This window comes from Zootermopsis nevadensis, unplaced genomic scaffold (genome assembly GCF_977971745.1).
Source record: "Zootermopsis nevadensis isolate Lab colony 2312 unplaced genomic scaffold, Znev_1.0 Znev_ptg000029l, whole genome shotgun sequence".
Taxonomy (NCBI): Eukaryota; Metazoa; Arthropoda; class Insecta; order Blattodea; family Termopsidae; genus Zootermopsis; species Zootermopsis nevadensis.
In genome coordinates, this window is record NW_028259161.1 from 11,576,505 (window position 1) to 11,593,728 (window position 17,224).

A 17,224-nucleotide genomic window follows, 5' to 3' on the forward strand; every position below is an offset into this window, starting at 1 on the left:
ATAAAATTTTGCATTATTTGGTTCAGATTTTCAAATCCCAAACAAATAATAGTTCATGGCTGAGGAATTTCAGTAAAGGAACTCCAGTTTCAAATTACAGATATCAGCATTCAAATAGGCACGGATTAGCCACTAGATCTGTAGTGGTGCCCATTCAGAATATTGCGCATTTTTTCTCTAAGGATAAATTTTGTATGAAAACAGGAAACTTAATTGTCAAAATATCCGCGAAATTTGGTCTTCAGTGCTTTTCTTGTTGAATTTGTTTTGCCATTCCCTTGCCAAATTTGTAAACAAATAGTGAAGCAGGAAAGTAATTAGGGAAATATAAAAAGACGTCTGACAAGTCTGAGTAATGACTCTGATGGCATTCAGAGGCAGCACTGGGTATTTTAACCAATCTAATGGTACTAGACCTGGTTTACCACAACAGTAAGATACTGCTCAGACGGACGTTTAGGACCAAATGGCTCAGTACTGAAATGTCGGTTATACGAAATAAGTATTATTTATGTAATGGATTATCAAATGTGTGTGTTGATATAGATACTTAGCTAAAAGTGTGTTATTTAGCTTGGTCTGTTTGATTTCGCCATGAAGATGGTGAAAATAGAAACGTCACACGAAAGGCAAACCTCAAAACATGAGATCCACGTGAGTGAAAACAAGTGTCTTCTTATATAAACATATCTTTATTTCACATATGCTTTAAATTTTGTAGTTTTTCGTGTCACACTTTGCAATGAAATGTCAAAATCAGAATTCATTAACAGTTACTGGGAGCCGCTGTAACTTTATTGTGGTTTGCTTGAACTGAGTCAGACTGACAGTTTTATCCTTGCATGTAGGCCTTCTCATGATTTTTTGTGCCCGTTTGTTTAGTTTTTATTGCATACAGAGCGTAAAAAATGTATAAACAATGCTTACGTATGTGGTGGTTTTGTGTGTGTACATCTTTTTGGGACACCATTATTTGCTTCATGCCTCTACTCCATTGACAAACCGTACAAACGTCAGTAGCGAATCGTGCAAAAGGCTACTTCCAGTTCTCCTTAAACACTTTAAATGTGCCTATACAATAAAAAAAAACTATTTTGTTTTGAACGAATCTTGGTGTATTTTTCGTCTCTATGGTCAACTTTGACCGTCGTGACCCCGTCGGGGTTTTCTTGCGAAAGTACCACGGTGGTTTCGCTTTGCCTTCCGTGGCCAGTTTTTATCCATCAGACTGGAAGAGAAATGACGCGGACAAACATCCATGCTTTGAGTGGGACTCGAATCCACGGTCCCAGCGGCCAGGCGCTCGAGGTCCATGGCTCAGACCGCGTGGCCACTGCGGCCGGCAATTTTGGTGTTGATCGGACTTATATTAAAACAATTTTCGTTAAATTACTGCTTTATGTAGGATGTCTTGCAACATGATTCTCATAGCTTAAGGACGTGCTTTTGGGCTTAGTTCGAGTCCAAAGTTTCAATAAACGTGTACAAAAGTCAGTCGTTACAGGATGTGGTTATTTTAACCCTTTGAGGTCGAGAGAGTTCGGAAGGATAGCAAAAGAGCAGAACAAAGAGAAAATTGGTGGGGGAGAAGTGTGGGACATTTAATTTCTGGGGGGGGGGGGGGGGGAGGTCATCCTATAGTTAAGAGGATTCCCAGGCAATGCCCGCTCATCCTTCTGGTAAGGATAAAGTAAGCGTGAAAACGTTAGGGTCATAATTAGTGACTGCTTGATAACATAACGGCGGAATTTTGATTTACTTTTAGTAAATGTTGAAGTTATAATTTGGAAAGTTAAGTACTTTAGTGGTCTCCACAGTAAGGGGATACGGGGAAGGACATTTTGATTTGCAGCTATGAAGGTCCCCAGGCAGCACCCTCCCGTCCATCTGGTAGAAATAGGTTAAGTAAAGGCAATTGGTGATGTACTATCGTATTGTTTTCACAATTTTTACTCGCAGTATCTGAGAATGAGTGATCACGTCTCAGTCAGCCCTCATAAACTGGTCACACATTTGCATCCAATATTGTTTTGTAGGAAATGGAAATGTCACTGGTTTTAATTTTCTGCCTGCACCTTGTACTTATATAGCATGAGTTCAAGATTTCACATATGATTACCTCTCAAAGAAGAACAAACTGAAGACTTTCATGCAGTAATATAATAAACATATTTAAAAATTACAGAAGTTTATGTCTATGATATAAACTGTACAATGTCAAGTTCAGCTAAAAGTTGCTCTGTTATATCTTACAATACAAATTAAGATGTTTTCATGTTCTTACTATGACATACAGGGAAATGTTGTATGATGTACATTCTATTAGTTATAACGCGGTGGGATGTCAATTGACAAGATTCAGTGGACGTGGAAGGGACTTTCTTCATAATGGCATTATGAATGCATATTACCTGAGCCTGACAGAAATGTCCCATTTAAGTAGGCAGAGGAGATGTAGATTTATCTGTATAAATGTCCAACTGCCTACTATTTCCTCTATCCACAGAACAAATGAACATTTAGATCAGTGGTTCTTACAAGAGATTTTCCTTTGGCCAGTAATGCAGCTATAAGTAATTCACTGTTGCCTCATTAAGAAAAACTAAGTAAAATGAAATGCCAAGCATGTATGTACAGATATGTAGTTCTATGGTGGCTGCACATAAATTATCTGGAGGCAGCATATGGCCATGATGGTTGCACTTGATAACCAATGATCTAGATACAAGGCAGCTGCATTTGGGTACATTTACTTGCAATACTTTCTCGCTCACTACATTACAGCCATGATGTTCTCCTGAAATAGTCCTATATATATATATATCTACAAAACTGTGTGAAGCATATTATTAGCCCCATGTCTTAAGTGTTCACAGTTGCTTCTCTGTGAGCACATAGAGAAATAGACCATGTGTATGTGTATCAAACAGGACCTCCAAGACCTCTACCTCTTTGTGTCTTTACATCCTACAGTGCTTGAACAGTGTGTGGTGTCAGAAAATACCCCCATTTCTGTGATCACTGCACCTCTCTCACTCAGTTTTTTGCCCCATTGTAACTCTTGAAGAAATGATAGAAATTCATAATCAATCTGTATAATGCAGCATATTCACAATTAATGAATGATGTACGTACTTGCAGTTGTGTCATACATTCTCATATGTTCATCTCACATCTCCATCATAACTGAAAATGTATAAAATGTTAAGAGTAAAAAATTACCAGTCTGCAATTTATTACACTGGCACAATAGCTGAGCAAATCTGATAAAACTTTATCAGCAATAATTTACATTTCACTGTGTGTTACATATTACTGGGAGTATTTACAAATCACATTCTTAAATATAATTAAATAATTTTTAATTTAACATTATTTGATTTCTATTAAACACATTAAATTACAGTCTGTACAATTTAAACAAAATTTTATGTACAGAGATAGTTTCAATCAGTGGAACTACATTGCATCTTTAACCTATTAATACTGACTTATGACTATATAAATTTATCAATATACATCACCTTTTATTTCTGTTGGACCTCTAACACAGCACTGCACAATTTGTAGTTCTCCCTACCAAATTTATGTGCTATTTGGAGGCTACCACAATATCCACATTATTTTATAAAACTTCAAACTCTTAACTGTGAAGTTAATTGCAATTTGGGTGCACATTTTATGAACATCAATGGAGTTAAGCCTCTAAAGTTTGAGCCTTCTCTTATACAAACAAAGACTTAGGACATAACTTGAAGAGCACACTCTGAATTATGCTAGTATTTTCTCATCTCAGAAGTCATCAAGTCTGTGACATGGCAATACCAAATTTCACAAAAATTAGGACGTTAGTCTGTAACACCAATGTCTGAATCTGAAATGGGGGGCAGATGGACAATTTCAACTATATTATTCTGAACAAAGAATCCAAAAAGAATCAGAATTCTTCAAAAGTGACGGGCATTCATGGCAGCTTTGAAAATACCACTGCCCTTAAATGATTTCATTCTATGACAATTTGATGATATTTCACTAGAAGAATCTTAGAAATAAACAGTATTACATAGTTATTTTTAAATTTCATGTGTCATTATAATACATAGTCATATATGTGTTTTTCAAGACCTTCATTCAGTACTTGCTTAACTCATAATAAGTTACAATCAGAAGTCACTTTCAGTTTACACATAGATATGTCCATATTATTACACACTGAACATTTCAGCAGATGAATCTCTAATATTTGTAATTACAAAGCAATGAAAGTGTCGGAAAATTTTAAGGGATTAAATCATTTTATATTCAAGTGTTCAAAATTAATTACTAAGCATTACTAGAGACAGGAAAGATCTGGTTGTTGCAATACGTATCACTGAACAAGAAAAACAAAATATTTGTACAAAATGTGAAAACCACTAACTGTTGGTTTTAATTTGCAGTGTAACAATGGTAATCTTTAGACCTGGACTAACAGATAAATCTGTTGGAAACTCATGAGGCTCTAAGAGAAAAGATACTTGAGGTAAGCACTGTGAAAATATACCCATATAATAAAAAGTTAAATTTTTATTGTGAAAAATCAACAAAATCTTGGTTTTGTTTCTGTCTTGTTGGTGTCAAAACTAGTGTCAGCTTCTTAAATCTAAGCTCATGCCACTTTCTGCCTCAGTGCAACTGGAACAGTTCAAGAAGAAACAGTGTTTCTTCTGGTTTGCTTTAAACAAATAATTTATGACAATGCAGTATAAGTTTTCACCTGGATATGGTTGAAACCCATCAGTTCATAACACAATTTCTTAGTGAAATTTGGTATTACCTGTTTAAGGAAACTGGTAATGTTTTAAAAAGAAAATTCACTGACAGATCTGGTGTATGAAAAATGTAAAACACATTAGACAGTCATGTAGATGGAGCCCCAAGAGATCAGTCATGCATTAGAGTTTGCTGGTGGGATTATCAGAAACCGCAATCTGACATACTTTACATAAGACTAGTTTGAATGTTATCCAGAATGGTACATAATGGCATAGATATAGATATACAAGTAGTCCTCATTCTTAAAATGGGAGACCTGGTTGGACCCAAAGTAGTGTTTTGACATGCCTTCCTATTTCTTATTTCTGACCAACTCCATGAAACAGAGTCCTTGCTGTAAAGCTCACTGCCATCCTGATAGTAAATTCCGTTTCTCACAGAACTCGAACATTCATTATTGTTTTTACAAGAGCCCATCACTGGATTGTGTCCTGAACCAGATGTTTCCAGTCCATACTACAACACCCTTACTCCAATCTCAATCAAAGTTCTTTAAATGCTGTAAAATCAAGACCTTTCATCATAAATCATTAAGCTGTAAGCTCTCTCTATTGGTCATTATCTTTAGCATCAACCTATCACTAGGAAAACATTTATATTTTGCTGCCAAATTTTAATTTTCACTAAATAATGTGGTTACTAGTGTCACAATAAAAAACGGAACTTTGGAGGTGGAGGTACTTGTTTTGGTTCCTTTACACTAGATTTAGGAAATTCCTTCGAAGCAAGGCCCCGCTTGTAAAGTGTGTACAGGGATGGCAGGCATAATTCCATATGTTCTGACCCTTCCAGAGACATGCCAGAGCAGTAGCTTATATCCAGGTACTTCAGATTGCTACATCTCTGTCCAATTGCTGTAAGGCTTGCATCTGTCAGCTGGGAGCATCCCTGCGGAGGAGATAGTACCCATTATTTAGCACTTGCAACAGATGACAATCACACTGCTATATATCAATTATCCAGAAAAGTTTGAAGAAAAATGTAAACATATCATATGACAGTTGCTTGTATACTGTCCACGATAAACACAATGCCATCACTGAGCAGATTATAAAACATATTTTATTAAGATAATTTGATAATCTGAAGTAATCATGAGGAACCACAGAAATACCATGCTGAGTTCTTGCTTATTAACTTTTTCAGCATGTGTTATGTGCCAAGTTAACATGCTTGATCCATTTTATATTTATTCATAGATATAAAGTGACAGATACCTGCAATTCAAGATGTTTCAGTCTTGACAAATTCGTCACAAATTTAATCATGCCACTGTCTGTGATGTTGTGACATTTTATCATTATAAGGGTTTCAATGCTGGGGTTCTTTGAGGCCAGATCTGAGATGCCTGTATCTGTTACCTGAAAGCAGAATGTAAAATGTACAAAGAAAAAATAACATTGAGAGTAAAAGGTAAGAAGATATCAAGAAACCCAATTAGACATACTAAATTTCCTGATGAAACTAACCTGCTGGCAGAGACTCAGATTTAAATGTCGAAGTTCAAGAAAACTAAAGGCATACTTAAGGCTAACATCTGTGATTCTGTTGCAGCCACGCAAATCTAGTTCTTGCAAACCTGAGGGGAAAAATAGATTACAATGAATCAGTTTTTCTGATGATATCCTTAAATTATATGATCAAACAAAAAATCTGTATTTAAATATTAACATATTCTGCATACCTTTCAATCTAACAATTGAGAAACCATTTTCAACTTCTTCTGTGTCCTGGTCTTCACACATCTGCAATACAACTTTTTTCCTTTTAGCATCATTTACTATATCCTGTTCAGCTTTACTCCTTAGTGATATCCTGTGTAAGCGGTCACTGTGTGGCATACCGTCATTACTAGTACCAAGCAGTCCATTAATTTGTTTTTCCATCTTAGTTCTAACTTCAGTTTCATGTTTTTGTTCTTCTGCTTGTTCTGATCCTCTTGTTCTCAACCCCAAACCTGTGAGTCCAGCATCTGTTACTTGGTCACACCGTGTCAGTTTGAGGGATCGAAGCCACAGTTGGTGTTGGCAAATAGCCTGAATAGACATGTCTGTCACTGCATTGAAACACCATCCAAGGTCAAGATATATAAGCCTAGGAAGGTTCTTTGCTATAAGACACACAGTTCTCTCATCTAAGGAGAGTGCAGCGAGATTAAGTCGTTGCAAATGCAGATTTACGGAGGAGCAAAGTCCCCTCTCAATACCCTCACCTGATACCTGATCACAATGTGACAAGTTTAAATTTACTAATTTCGTGAGATGACAAAGTTCTGATATGCCTGTGTTTGTTATGGCACAGCAGGCCTCCATATTGAGTATCAAAAGGTTCTTAAGGTTGTGACAGATAGCTATGAAAGAAGGATCACCAATGCGTGAACAGTTACTTAAATCTAATTCAGTAAGACTCTGCTGGTACTCTGTGAGTCTGAGTATGCCTGTATTGTTCAGCTGTTCGCAAGACTGAAGATGTAGTGTTTCAAGACATAATTCTGGTACTTCTGCTAGTTGTGACAATGCTGCATTATCAATGAGTGTGTCACCAAATCTCAACTTTCTAATCTTCCCTGCTTGTGACACAACGTATTGTAATATATTACTGAATGTCAGAACACTTTCCGATGCCATTATGTAGCCAGATTTTAACATGTCACCAGGGTAAAATTTCTTACACAGTCCAAAATGGAAAGAGATCTGACATCCTGTCAGTGACAGATCTTCCAAATTGGAACTAATTGCCACAAATCTATTGAAAAGTGCATCTGACAAATATCTATTTGAAGCAAGACTTAGCTTCCTAAGTTTGACGAGAGTCTTACTAAGCAGAATAACATCAGACTTCTGCTCCAGAACTCTTCCTGACATTAAAAGTTCACGACACCCATTCACACTGAGAGTTTCTAAATGTGAGCACTTTAATAAAATATGTACAAAGGTCTTTTCTGATATATCACAGGTATGTAAGGAAAGAGACTGCATTTGTGGACAGAATCTGTCCCAAAATTTGGTTAATTTTCCTCCTAGTTCTACTTCTTTGAACACAAAATGCAGAAATGTTCCAAGACTATTTTCGAGGACTTGTAGTGGTCTCGTGAGGTCATCTTGCAGTACTACTAATTCATTGCTATGCAGTTTGAGGACTTTTGATGCCATATGCCACAAATGGCACACCTGAGAGGCACTTATTCTGTCTGACAAAGACAGGAACTGCAGGATGTATATTATAATCTGGAATATGAAAACAGTTTAAAATATAACAATGACAAAAAGGCAAGGGGGAAAAAGTTTTCGTAGAATGTTTTTAAGAGGTGACCACATAAGCTTCAACTTTTAAAAACGAAAAATTAAAGTACACGTCACAATAAAATATTCAAGATCATACACTTCATAATCGTAGGCATAACTGATCAGATGCCACTGAAGATGTTGACAATTCTTACCTCAATGGGAAGTTCAACAAATTCATCGCTTTTAGTACTTCGATGTCTACTTCCACTTGAGATTGTTATGGCGGACTCCATGTCAGATTGCTGTGTGTGTGTGTAATGTCGGTAATTAATACATTTAACATGAATACTTTTCCAGGACCTTGAACATCGGCGCTTACTGTTACCAGCTGATTTATCTAATTACGTATTACTTCTGTGGTTTAGTTTTGTATCATGAGATGGCATGGCGGTTTCTATGGTGCAAACTTTTGCAGCTAGATGACTCGTACATGAGACATTGATGAACGTGTTAGTTGGGTGTCCTGACTCGCAGGTTGTGAATTCCTTAGGGGACCTGCTCCACAACGATGTTGGTGCGTGCGCCCGCATGCTCGCTTCTGCGCAATCCTTGGGGTGAAAACAACTCCCTACCAACTGGAAAAGCGTATTGTTACAGGAAGCGTGCAGTCTCACAGACTGACTCACTCCGAGCAGACAAGTCAAACAGCTGATTGCTCACTACCCGTCATGCCACATCGTAAATTGCTTCGACGACTACAACGAAACATCGTTAGAGTTTAAAAATAGTCAAGAAATAAATGGACACTTTGAGTTATTTTTCAGTTTTATCCGCCCTGTTTTCATTTCGACTATACATCACATTAAACATCTCCGTTTTTAAAGTCCACGTGGTTACGGACGAAATTCAACCAAACGAAATCATGTCAAGAAACGTCAGTGACAGTTAATTTGCATCAGACTAATAGGTTTATTCTGCTCTTATTAAAGCTGTTTTTTGAGTGGTCGTTTAACTGAAACTAGCTGAAAAACAAATGGTTGTGATAGCTGTGATGGTGTAAGTGGACAGATTTTACATACGATGTACTGATTGTTTCGTTCATGTTACGGTTATTGTTTAAAAAACAACGGGGAATATTTCACTGTCGTTGTTTGGTGCGCAGGAGCGAAATGTGAGTTTGTGACATTTGAACATGTATTTCGTCATTCACCTGATGGTTTTCATTCACGGTCTTGTTCGTTACACTGTGACATTAACACATGCTAAATTCTTTCACTAGAGAACAGTTGGTTGTATTGCTAAGAACATGAAGTCACATGTGATGCTGAGTGTAAACGTCACTGCTTTGGGTTCTGACTGAAGTTTTGTACACAGCACTGGACGTCATCTTCCATCGGTAGCCTCGGACTGAGTGCGGAAGTTGTGACGCCTAGCATCGCGACGATGTCGCGCCGGAAGCAAGCCAAGCCACGAGCAGTGAAGAGTAAGTAACGCCCACTGGGTGGTTTTATTTAAAATTTTACAGACTTGCGGTGACAAGTCATGTTTGTGTATTGATAACATCATAAATATTTATCTAAATGAGAGTTGGAAGAAAATTTGTCAATTTCGCTTTTATCAATTTTGTTTGGGTAAGGAATAAGGATACCTATTATTTACATTTATATCAGTAGGTTATGATATGTTATTCCACACTGGTTATTTATAGTGTGCGGTATGAAAAATTTCCGGATTCATTTTTAGGAATATTTACAGAAATGTTATTGTGCTGTGATGAAGTTTCGTCCCGTGTTGTCTCAGTTCGGAATAAAATAACATTAAAACGAAGATTACAGCCTTCTTTCATTTCTCTAAAATCAGAAAATTATCATCAGTTATCAGCTGCGTTAATCTGTAAGAAATCTGAATGTTTGTATTTGTTTTTATTGTAGCCTAAGTGTTACAGTCCTTAGGCTTACATTATTTTGTTAGAAATTGAGTCTTTTAAACTGAAGTAATAAGGATAGTTACTAATTTTCAGGGGTTAAAAGATCATGCGATAGCTGAACATAATTTTTTGCGTTCACGTTGTTTAAATAGGCATAGTCACATATTCATTTCTTTAAATGAATCTTGTTGAACTCATCTTACGTTGTCTAAATTTTTTTGTTAAAATACAGGCTTCGTCTTTGGTAATGCATTATCAGGAACAGAGATTTGTCATGCAGGCAGCATAAGCACTGTGGCATGAAGGTTCGAGGAGCCACTGTACTTGATTTCGGAAGTTTTATGTCGTTTCATATCGATAATTTAAATGTAGTACAAACAGTTTTTAATTACGGTTTGTTTCCGAACTGAAGTTTTTTGCTGTAAATCGTTAATTTTGTATTACAAATGACAATGTGTGGATGAAGAGGCTGAAATATTGAATCTATATTACGTTTAATTAACTCTTTAAATCCTACTGATAACACTATGTCCCACCTGCTTTTTCGATCGACAGTTCTAAATTTTACCCATAGACTGTATTTATGGTTTCATATGATTCTTCGAACAGACGGCAATTATTCTTCTAAAGAGCATCAACAATTATTTTTGTTATGGTTGTGGGTTGTGTTTTCTTTGAGGTACAGGCTGGATGTTTAAATTTTAAGATGAAGTTAAAATTCAGAGGTTCAACACTGGTATTTCTTAGTTTCGTTTGCTTGTCTATTGTCTTTAATTATAAGCATACATACACTTTTTTGCTTAGTTTGATTCTGCGAGTTTATGCAAACACATTTAGACCACCACCCACGGAGGCATTCTTAGTTACTCATCAGTTTTGTGATTTTTTTTGGTTTTCAAGGCGATGAGAATGTTGTTGTTGTTGTTCTGGGTTGTGACCCCTTGTAGACTCATAGTTAGATATAAACGTTTCAGAGAAACATACTGTTTCCATCTTTAGGGCTGAAGACCTGTCATAATTCAAACAAATAACATCATCACATTTATGAGATCGGAATTTGTGAGATATGCTATATGTGTTCCAAGATTTCTTTTGTTTAAATATCTTATGGTAAATGACGAATCATCATCATCATCATCGTCACCATATTCAATAGCGGTATTAGCACTTACTTACTCCATAGAGCCGAGTCCTTTTTGAGAAGAAAAAGACCGCTCAGCCACTCATGAATTTCCCAACATTGTATGGAATCCGAAGGTTTATTACCGTGTTCACAAGAGCCCACCACTGGTCCCTATTCTGAGCCAGATGAATTCAGCCCATACCACCCCAACCTATTTCTCTAAAATCCATTTTAATATTATCGTCCGACCTACGTCCAGGTGTTCCAAATAGTCTGTCCCAGTCCGAGGCCATGTGTAACATTTCGTAACAATTTATTATTTTTACGGGGAGGAATTGTTAGCCCACGCCCAACCCCCAAGCTGGAGGTCCACACCTTGTCGGCTGTCCCCGACTACTTATTGAATATATTCGAAGTAGCGGTAGTAGTAGCAACGCAGTTACTAAAGAGAAACGAGATATTTTGTTTGTTGGGCCATAAATTCTGTTAGTGCTAGATGTTTCTAGAACTTTAATTACTCGAAGGTAAGTTAGCTGAGATTTGCTTCGACCGAGCAGGTGTAGCACGAGGGAAAAGCTCACAGTACAGAAATGTTACCTTCAAACACGTGCTTACATGATGATAACGATTTTATTTGAAATCTATTACGCCTACTTAAAGTAAACAAACATCTTCTTCTTTTTCCGGTTTAACAATGTTTTCTACATTTTCCAGTACCCTTTACGGGTCCCCAACGTTTTAGTTGGCTTGATCTATGGATCATTTGGTAGGACTCCTTGGACGAGGGATCTGCCTGTCGCAAGGTCACTACCTATTTACAGGACAGCACAACACAGAAAAACATCCATGGCTTGAGTGGGGTTCGAACCCAGGGTCACCGCGACCAAGCGGTACAAGGCCCAGGCCTTAGACCGCGACCCCAAGTAAATAAACATGGGAAATTAAAAGTCAAATGACGGTTAACAGAAAGGAAGATACATACGTGAACTCTCTTTATTTAATTTTATTACATTGTAAACGGGATATTTCTTGAGTTTCTTTTTGCATCACTGTTAAAAATTCAGTGGACTCGAGAGAGGGAGGGGGAGACAGAAGGTGTGTGGTTGGGGTTGCTGTGAGGGAATCTTAATTAGAACTTAATTACTCGACCAACTCCAATCACGTTTGCTGCTAGGACGACACAACCCCAACAGAAATGTAAAATATTTATTATGTAACGTCTGTATTACACTCAGCCGCAGTTCTAATTGCTTGGCGTGAGTGTATATGTTAAAAGACACGTAAGCCGTTCATATTCAACTGGTGTGCCTCCTATAGGAATATACGACGCCATTCTTATTACATCTTTGTGGGATGATTGCCATACAACGCTTTCTTGTTCAGAAAATCCTTTATATCAGGCCCGCCCAACCTATAGCTCGCGGGCAACATGTTGCCCGCGACACGGTGTTATGTTGCCCACGGAGACATTTGAAACGGCGTAGTAGAACGCCGAAGCAATTCCACATTCTACCCCTTTCCTGGAAAACTATGAAAGAAAAGTTACCACCAATTCCATATTCACAAGTGACCCTATCACAAATCCTTATCGTTGGCCATTGTTCTTTGTCGGGATTAAAATGCCGACGTGTATAGTTTCGGGGATGTTTTCTTCTTAACGACTTGCGGATGTGCAGGCACCAGCAGCGGCTTCTTTCTGATATTTTCATTGGCGTTGTTACAGTCGGTCTTATTGTACAAAAGGTCACACCCAAGATAAAATCTATGCAATGACGTCTCCCTTCCACACATGTACTTCAATTTTCATTGACAATCCTGTAATTAGACGCTGTATAACGTAAGCAGTTAACCAAGAGTCGTTGAATAGAGTAAACCACAACAAGTCAACTATCAAACGTTTTCTTCACGATGAATAAAAAAATCCATGTTAATTGTCTTGATCTTGTCCTTATCTGCGAAACGAACCATCCAGGGACAAATTCAACTGTGACCCACTTTATACAGTCCCTTAATTTCGTGTAGTGGTCTCTTCATCCCTAACTGGCTTTACGGTTGATAAAATAACGACATTGCCCTTGTTGGCAGTGCAGGTTAGTGTGAAGGCCACTGAAGGCTACCTTATCTCACTGCCGCGATTTCGCGTCGTCTGGAAACTGCAGAAACGCGTTGAGAAATGCTTTAGTTGTTTTGAGGACACGTAGGAAACTTTTCATAATAGACTATGTTATGTTCAGAGAGGTGAGTCATTGTCAATGACGTATAATGTTACGTCGGTAAACTTCTACCGGATTACACGGCGCAAGAAATCACAAAGCAGCTGTCTTTAGGGGGTTATAAAATTAAATTCACGTTTTAGTTTCGCAACAAAAGCTGATAACTGCTTATAAATGTTACAGAACTGTTCTCTTCTTAGCTTAAGTATCCTGGAATGGTTTGAGGGGCTTGTAACGAGTGATAGATAGCTGTAAGTTTTTATACAATCCGGCTTTTCTTTATGGAAAACGCATAATGGAATTTTACCCTAATTATTTACAGGCAATAACGGGTACTAAGTGGGATTGGTGAACTACGCACATTGATTGCGTTGTAATTGCCGTACAAATATATCAGTCACAAAACCAATAGCCTGAGAGGAAAATTTAGTGATTTTACAATCATACAGGAACTAAATTTAATAGGTAAACATAACCTGAGTAATCTTGGTAGACTATTGACTTCTGTTTGCCTTTAATGCTTCCATAGGAAATTTCACACACTTTACGTCTAGTTACATAGATTCAGCGGAAAAAGTAGTGACAAATATTTGCACCATAGTCATCGATGAAAGTTATTAACACGTAAGCTAAGGGTATTAAAAATTTATACATCTGTTCTACATCAACTTTAGTATTCCAAACTACGTTATAAAATCGGAAAGAATAAGTACGTTTCGTATTGTCGCCATTTTATTTTTGACATTCAACACAAAAATTATCTTAATGTAACTTGCACAAATTCATAGAAGGTATGTTAGTCAGTTCAGAGTCCGGAGGCTTATATAACGTCGTTTCACGTGGCCCGCCTGTTGCTTTTCTTAAGCGGTATCGATTTAAAAAGTAGGGCCATGACAGTGGACGATGCTGTGTCTAAGAGAAGGTTTACACTTTTCTCTGTAAGTATGTCCACAGTGGAGTTTAGCGGCAAATAGATTGTTCATCTGTTATGTTGAGCCGTGTAGTCTTTTATCTGAAGGACTCATTAGTGGGGTACCTCCGCCAAGTCTCTCTCACCTTCGACTTTCATTTGTTTTACAAAACACCTCACGATCTCATCGTTTTCAACGCATGTAGGCATAACAGTCGTAAATTAGGTAACAGTTGGAATTAAGTGGGATTACGTAAATGACCCAAAATTTGTGCTCCAAATGTACATTAATTCAGTGAAGCTAAAGCTATAGGACTACATTTTTGCGAAGAATTTATGCTCTGTGTACATTTTATACTTTACAAAATTAACGATGTTTTACGCGGATCAACCAAATATGTAAACTAATTCTGTGATTTTTAGCATATCTTAAATTAATGAGACAGTCGATTTTGGATTAGGTATGTTTTTAGCACTTCATTTCCACCTAGAACGCCGTTACCAACGATTTTCTGCAATCATACAACATTTCTTCAAGGAAAGGAAAAGGTGTAACTGGGTTAAGAAAACATTTGATAAAAATGTTCATTTATTTACATAACATCGGGGTAGTCTACTTGTTACAAATTTAATTTACATTTATCAGTTTCTAAGCACCTACTCGGAGATCCGGGTTGTGTTCTCGTATTTTCAGATAATTTTTTATAATTATATGACTTATTACAGATCATATTTTCTCGTTTCCTAATTACTACATCATATTTGTTGTTATTCACTGTTATCAGAATATTTGATTAGAAATGCCTTAATATCTGGCACACTGTTTTGAACAACTAATCTGTCTGCCCGCAAAGTTACGTGCCATGGGTTGAGAAGCATAGATCATCGTTAAGTATTATCTGAATTGTGACAGCGAATTGACATACGAAAATTTTAAGGGCGGGCTCTGCTATGTCGTGTTTCCAGAATTGTCTTCGATCATTTTACGTTTTCCACAAATTATGATAGCGTAACCCTATCTATTTCCCCCGCCCCATCGTCCTCCCTTTGGGGTCAGGCAAAACGCATCATTTAACCTCCCTTTCCCGCTCGGTAAACTAGTGAAATATCAGCATAATACCGGAGTAATCTCATCTTGGCAGTTGGAATGTTAGGCTTGCAGTAGCGAAGCAGGCAGTTGACAAATCCGTCCCCTGTTGGTCTCTTTCCATCTCTCTCACCCACACGTCATTCCGGGACAAATGAGGGATTCCAGCCGGAGGTTCGGGTGGCTCGCAATCGGTCAACAGATGAACCGCTGAATCCCCCACCCCTTTAACCCCCTCTCTCGCTCTCTCCTGGACAACTCACGGGCGGCGTGTTCCCACAGGATTTCCCCCTTGCCCTCTTCCCACTTCCCAGTCTCAACTTGCAGCCTTCTCCCGCTGTTTTTATTCTCTCTGTATTTTAAGTCCCGAGGGACGTTGAAATGAAGGTGTGTTACGGACAAAAAGGGGTGGGGAAGTGGGGGGGGGGAGTTGGAAAATACAATTAATGCTAGGTATAGCGGGTCAGAATGTAACTAGACCCTGCGTACGGAAAAGAGGACACATTTTGTAGTCGCTGGAACTGAGCCCAACTGCCCAACATTCTTTAATGGTTTGGCATTATAGATTCAAGATAATGCACAGTAAAATCCTTCACTAAGGCTGATTTGTCAATCGCGGGTTTAATTATACGCGTGGAAAAATAAATGAGTACAATTACTTGCCGAAAGCGGAAAATTTGATTATACGCGATCTCCCAAACACGCTATGGCGGAATACGAAAATATAACCGTTGTTGCTTACAATGCAAATTTAGCTTTTGCTTGTGTGCTTTATTCTTTTTCAGCGTATGGAACAGAGTAAATCTTCGATTTAACTGTCGCCCTGAGTTTTCTTACTCCCTCCATCGCTTAAGCTGTTGCCGTTCTAACTTGCGTCGTTTTGTTTTCCCGTATTTACTGCAGTAATTTATCAATTAGAGACGAACTGAACAAACAGGTAATTTTTATCACATATAAACAAATGTTCTGGGGCCTTTCCGATGTTTGTCAGGGGTAACACGGCCGAAACGTGAAGCTGGTCATTCATTTCAATCTGGTGACCAGGTTTATGTACTTGTACCTCCACATCCATTATGCGGTTCACCTTGCTAGCATGGCACTTAACCCGAGGACAAATTCACCTTTGTCTTTATACTAGCGCTGTGAATGTTCACGTTTCTCGGATTGTGTTTATGTTTTGTAATTAGTTTTGTCACCAGTTCCGCCTATTAACAACACTGTATTACACTATGCATGTGGGTCTGTATAAGGCACGTTAGTGTAGAAGGCTGCACTAATGCGTGTGGTATAATATTTGTTGACACACACGAGAGTAGGATTGTATGAGTAGACGCTAGATGAATTTATAATCTGCCTCAGACATCAGTTCAAACACATGGTCGGTTTTGACTTGCGAATCAAGAAGAACGTGATAAGAGTGACGGTATGGGTATGTACAAATTAATAAAAACCAAAATAAAATAAAATTAAGAGAAGTGTTAACACTGACTTTAATTGGGCTATATTTATTATTTAAAGAATGGGATAATGTCGAAATTATTTGTTATTACTATAATCCTTACCATGAAGCCCTTTTAATTGGTGTCTATTGATATTTCATTGAAGAGTAGCCGAATATCAATATGATTATCCTAATTCACATTACTGTAAGAAATAGTCAGGTAAGTGAATTTACTAAATTTCTATGGTGATGGTATTGGTACAAGTTGAAACAGTGGTAGCAAGTTTACGAATAGAGGCTGTAGTGACAGTGTCATCATCATCGGAGTTATGTGGCAGTCATCGCATTTCAATTTCCACTTTTCAATGTGTCTATTCTTCTCACTCTCGTAGCTCACTAGGTTTTGCCCATTATCATCTTTTCAATTTCTTCTGGGACACCCACGTTCAATCCTCAGGTTTCCACCTTAAGACTTTTGTCT

General features: G+C 37.7%; 2 protein-coding genes across 3 annotated transcripts in view; one reads left to right on the top strand and one right to left on the bottom strand.

The window, feature by feature from the left end:
- The first annotated feature begins 33 nt into the window (after window positions 1-33).
- L (zinc finger protein Lobe) overlaps window positions 34-17,224 on the top strand; it is a 330,367-nt gene continuing 313,176 nt past the window's right edge. The window contains exons 1-3 of one of the 2 annotated variants that reach the window (XM_022082246.2): window positions 34-654; window positions 4,440-4,522; window positions 9,417-9,525. In XM_022082246.2, coding sequence (XP_021937938.1) covers window positions 9,486-9,525 — 40 coding nt within the window. In that variant the 5' untranslated portion in view covers window positions 34-654; window positions 4,440-4,522; window positions 9,417-9,485. The remainder of the gene's footprint in view (window positions 655-4,439; window positions 4,523-9,416; window positions 9,526-17,224) is intronic. The other variant, XM_022082245.2, reaches the window with a different exon arrangement.
- LOC110838738 (uncharacterized) lies at window positions 3,219-8,435 on the bottom strand. Its single transcript, XM_022082259.2, has 5 exons — window positions 8,255-8,435; window positions 6,500-8,042; window positions 6,285-6,394; window positions 6,033-6,176; window positions 3,219-5,703 (listed from the first exon to the last, which is right to left on the bottom strand). The coding sequence occupies exons 1-5, from the start codon at window positions 8,333-8,335 to the stop codon at window positions 5,461-5,463; spliced, it is 2,121 nt and encodes a 706-aa protein (XP_021937951.1). The 5' UTR covers window positions 8,336-8,435; the 3' UTR covers window positions 3,219-5,460.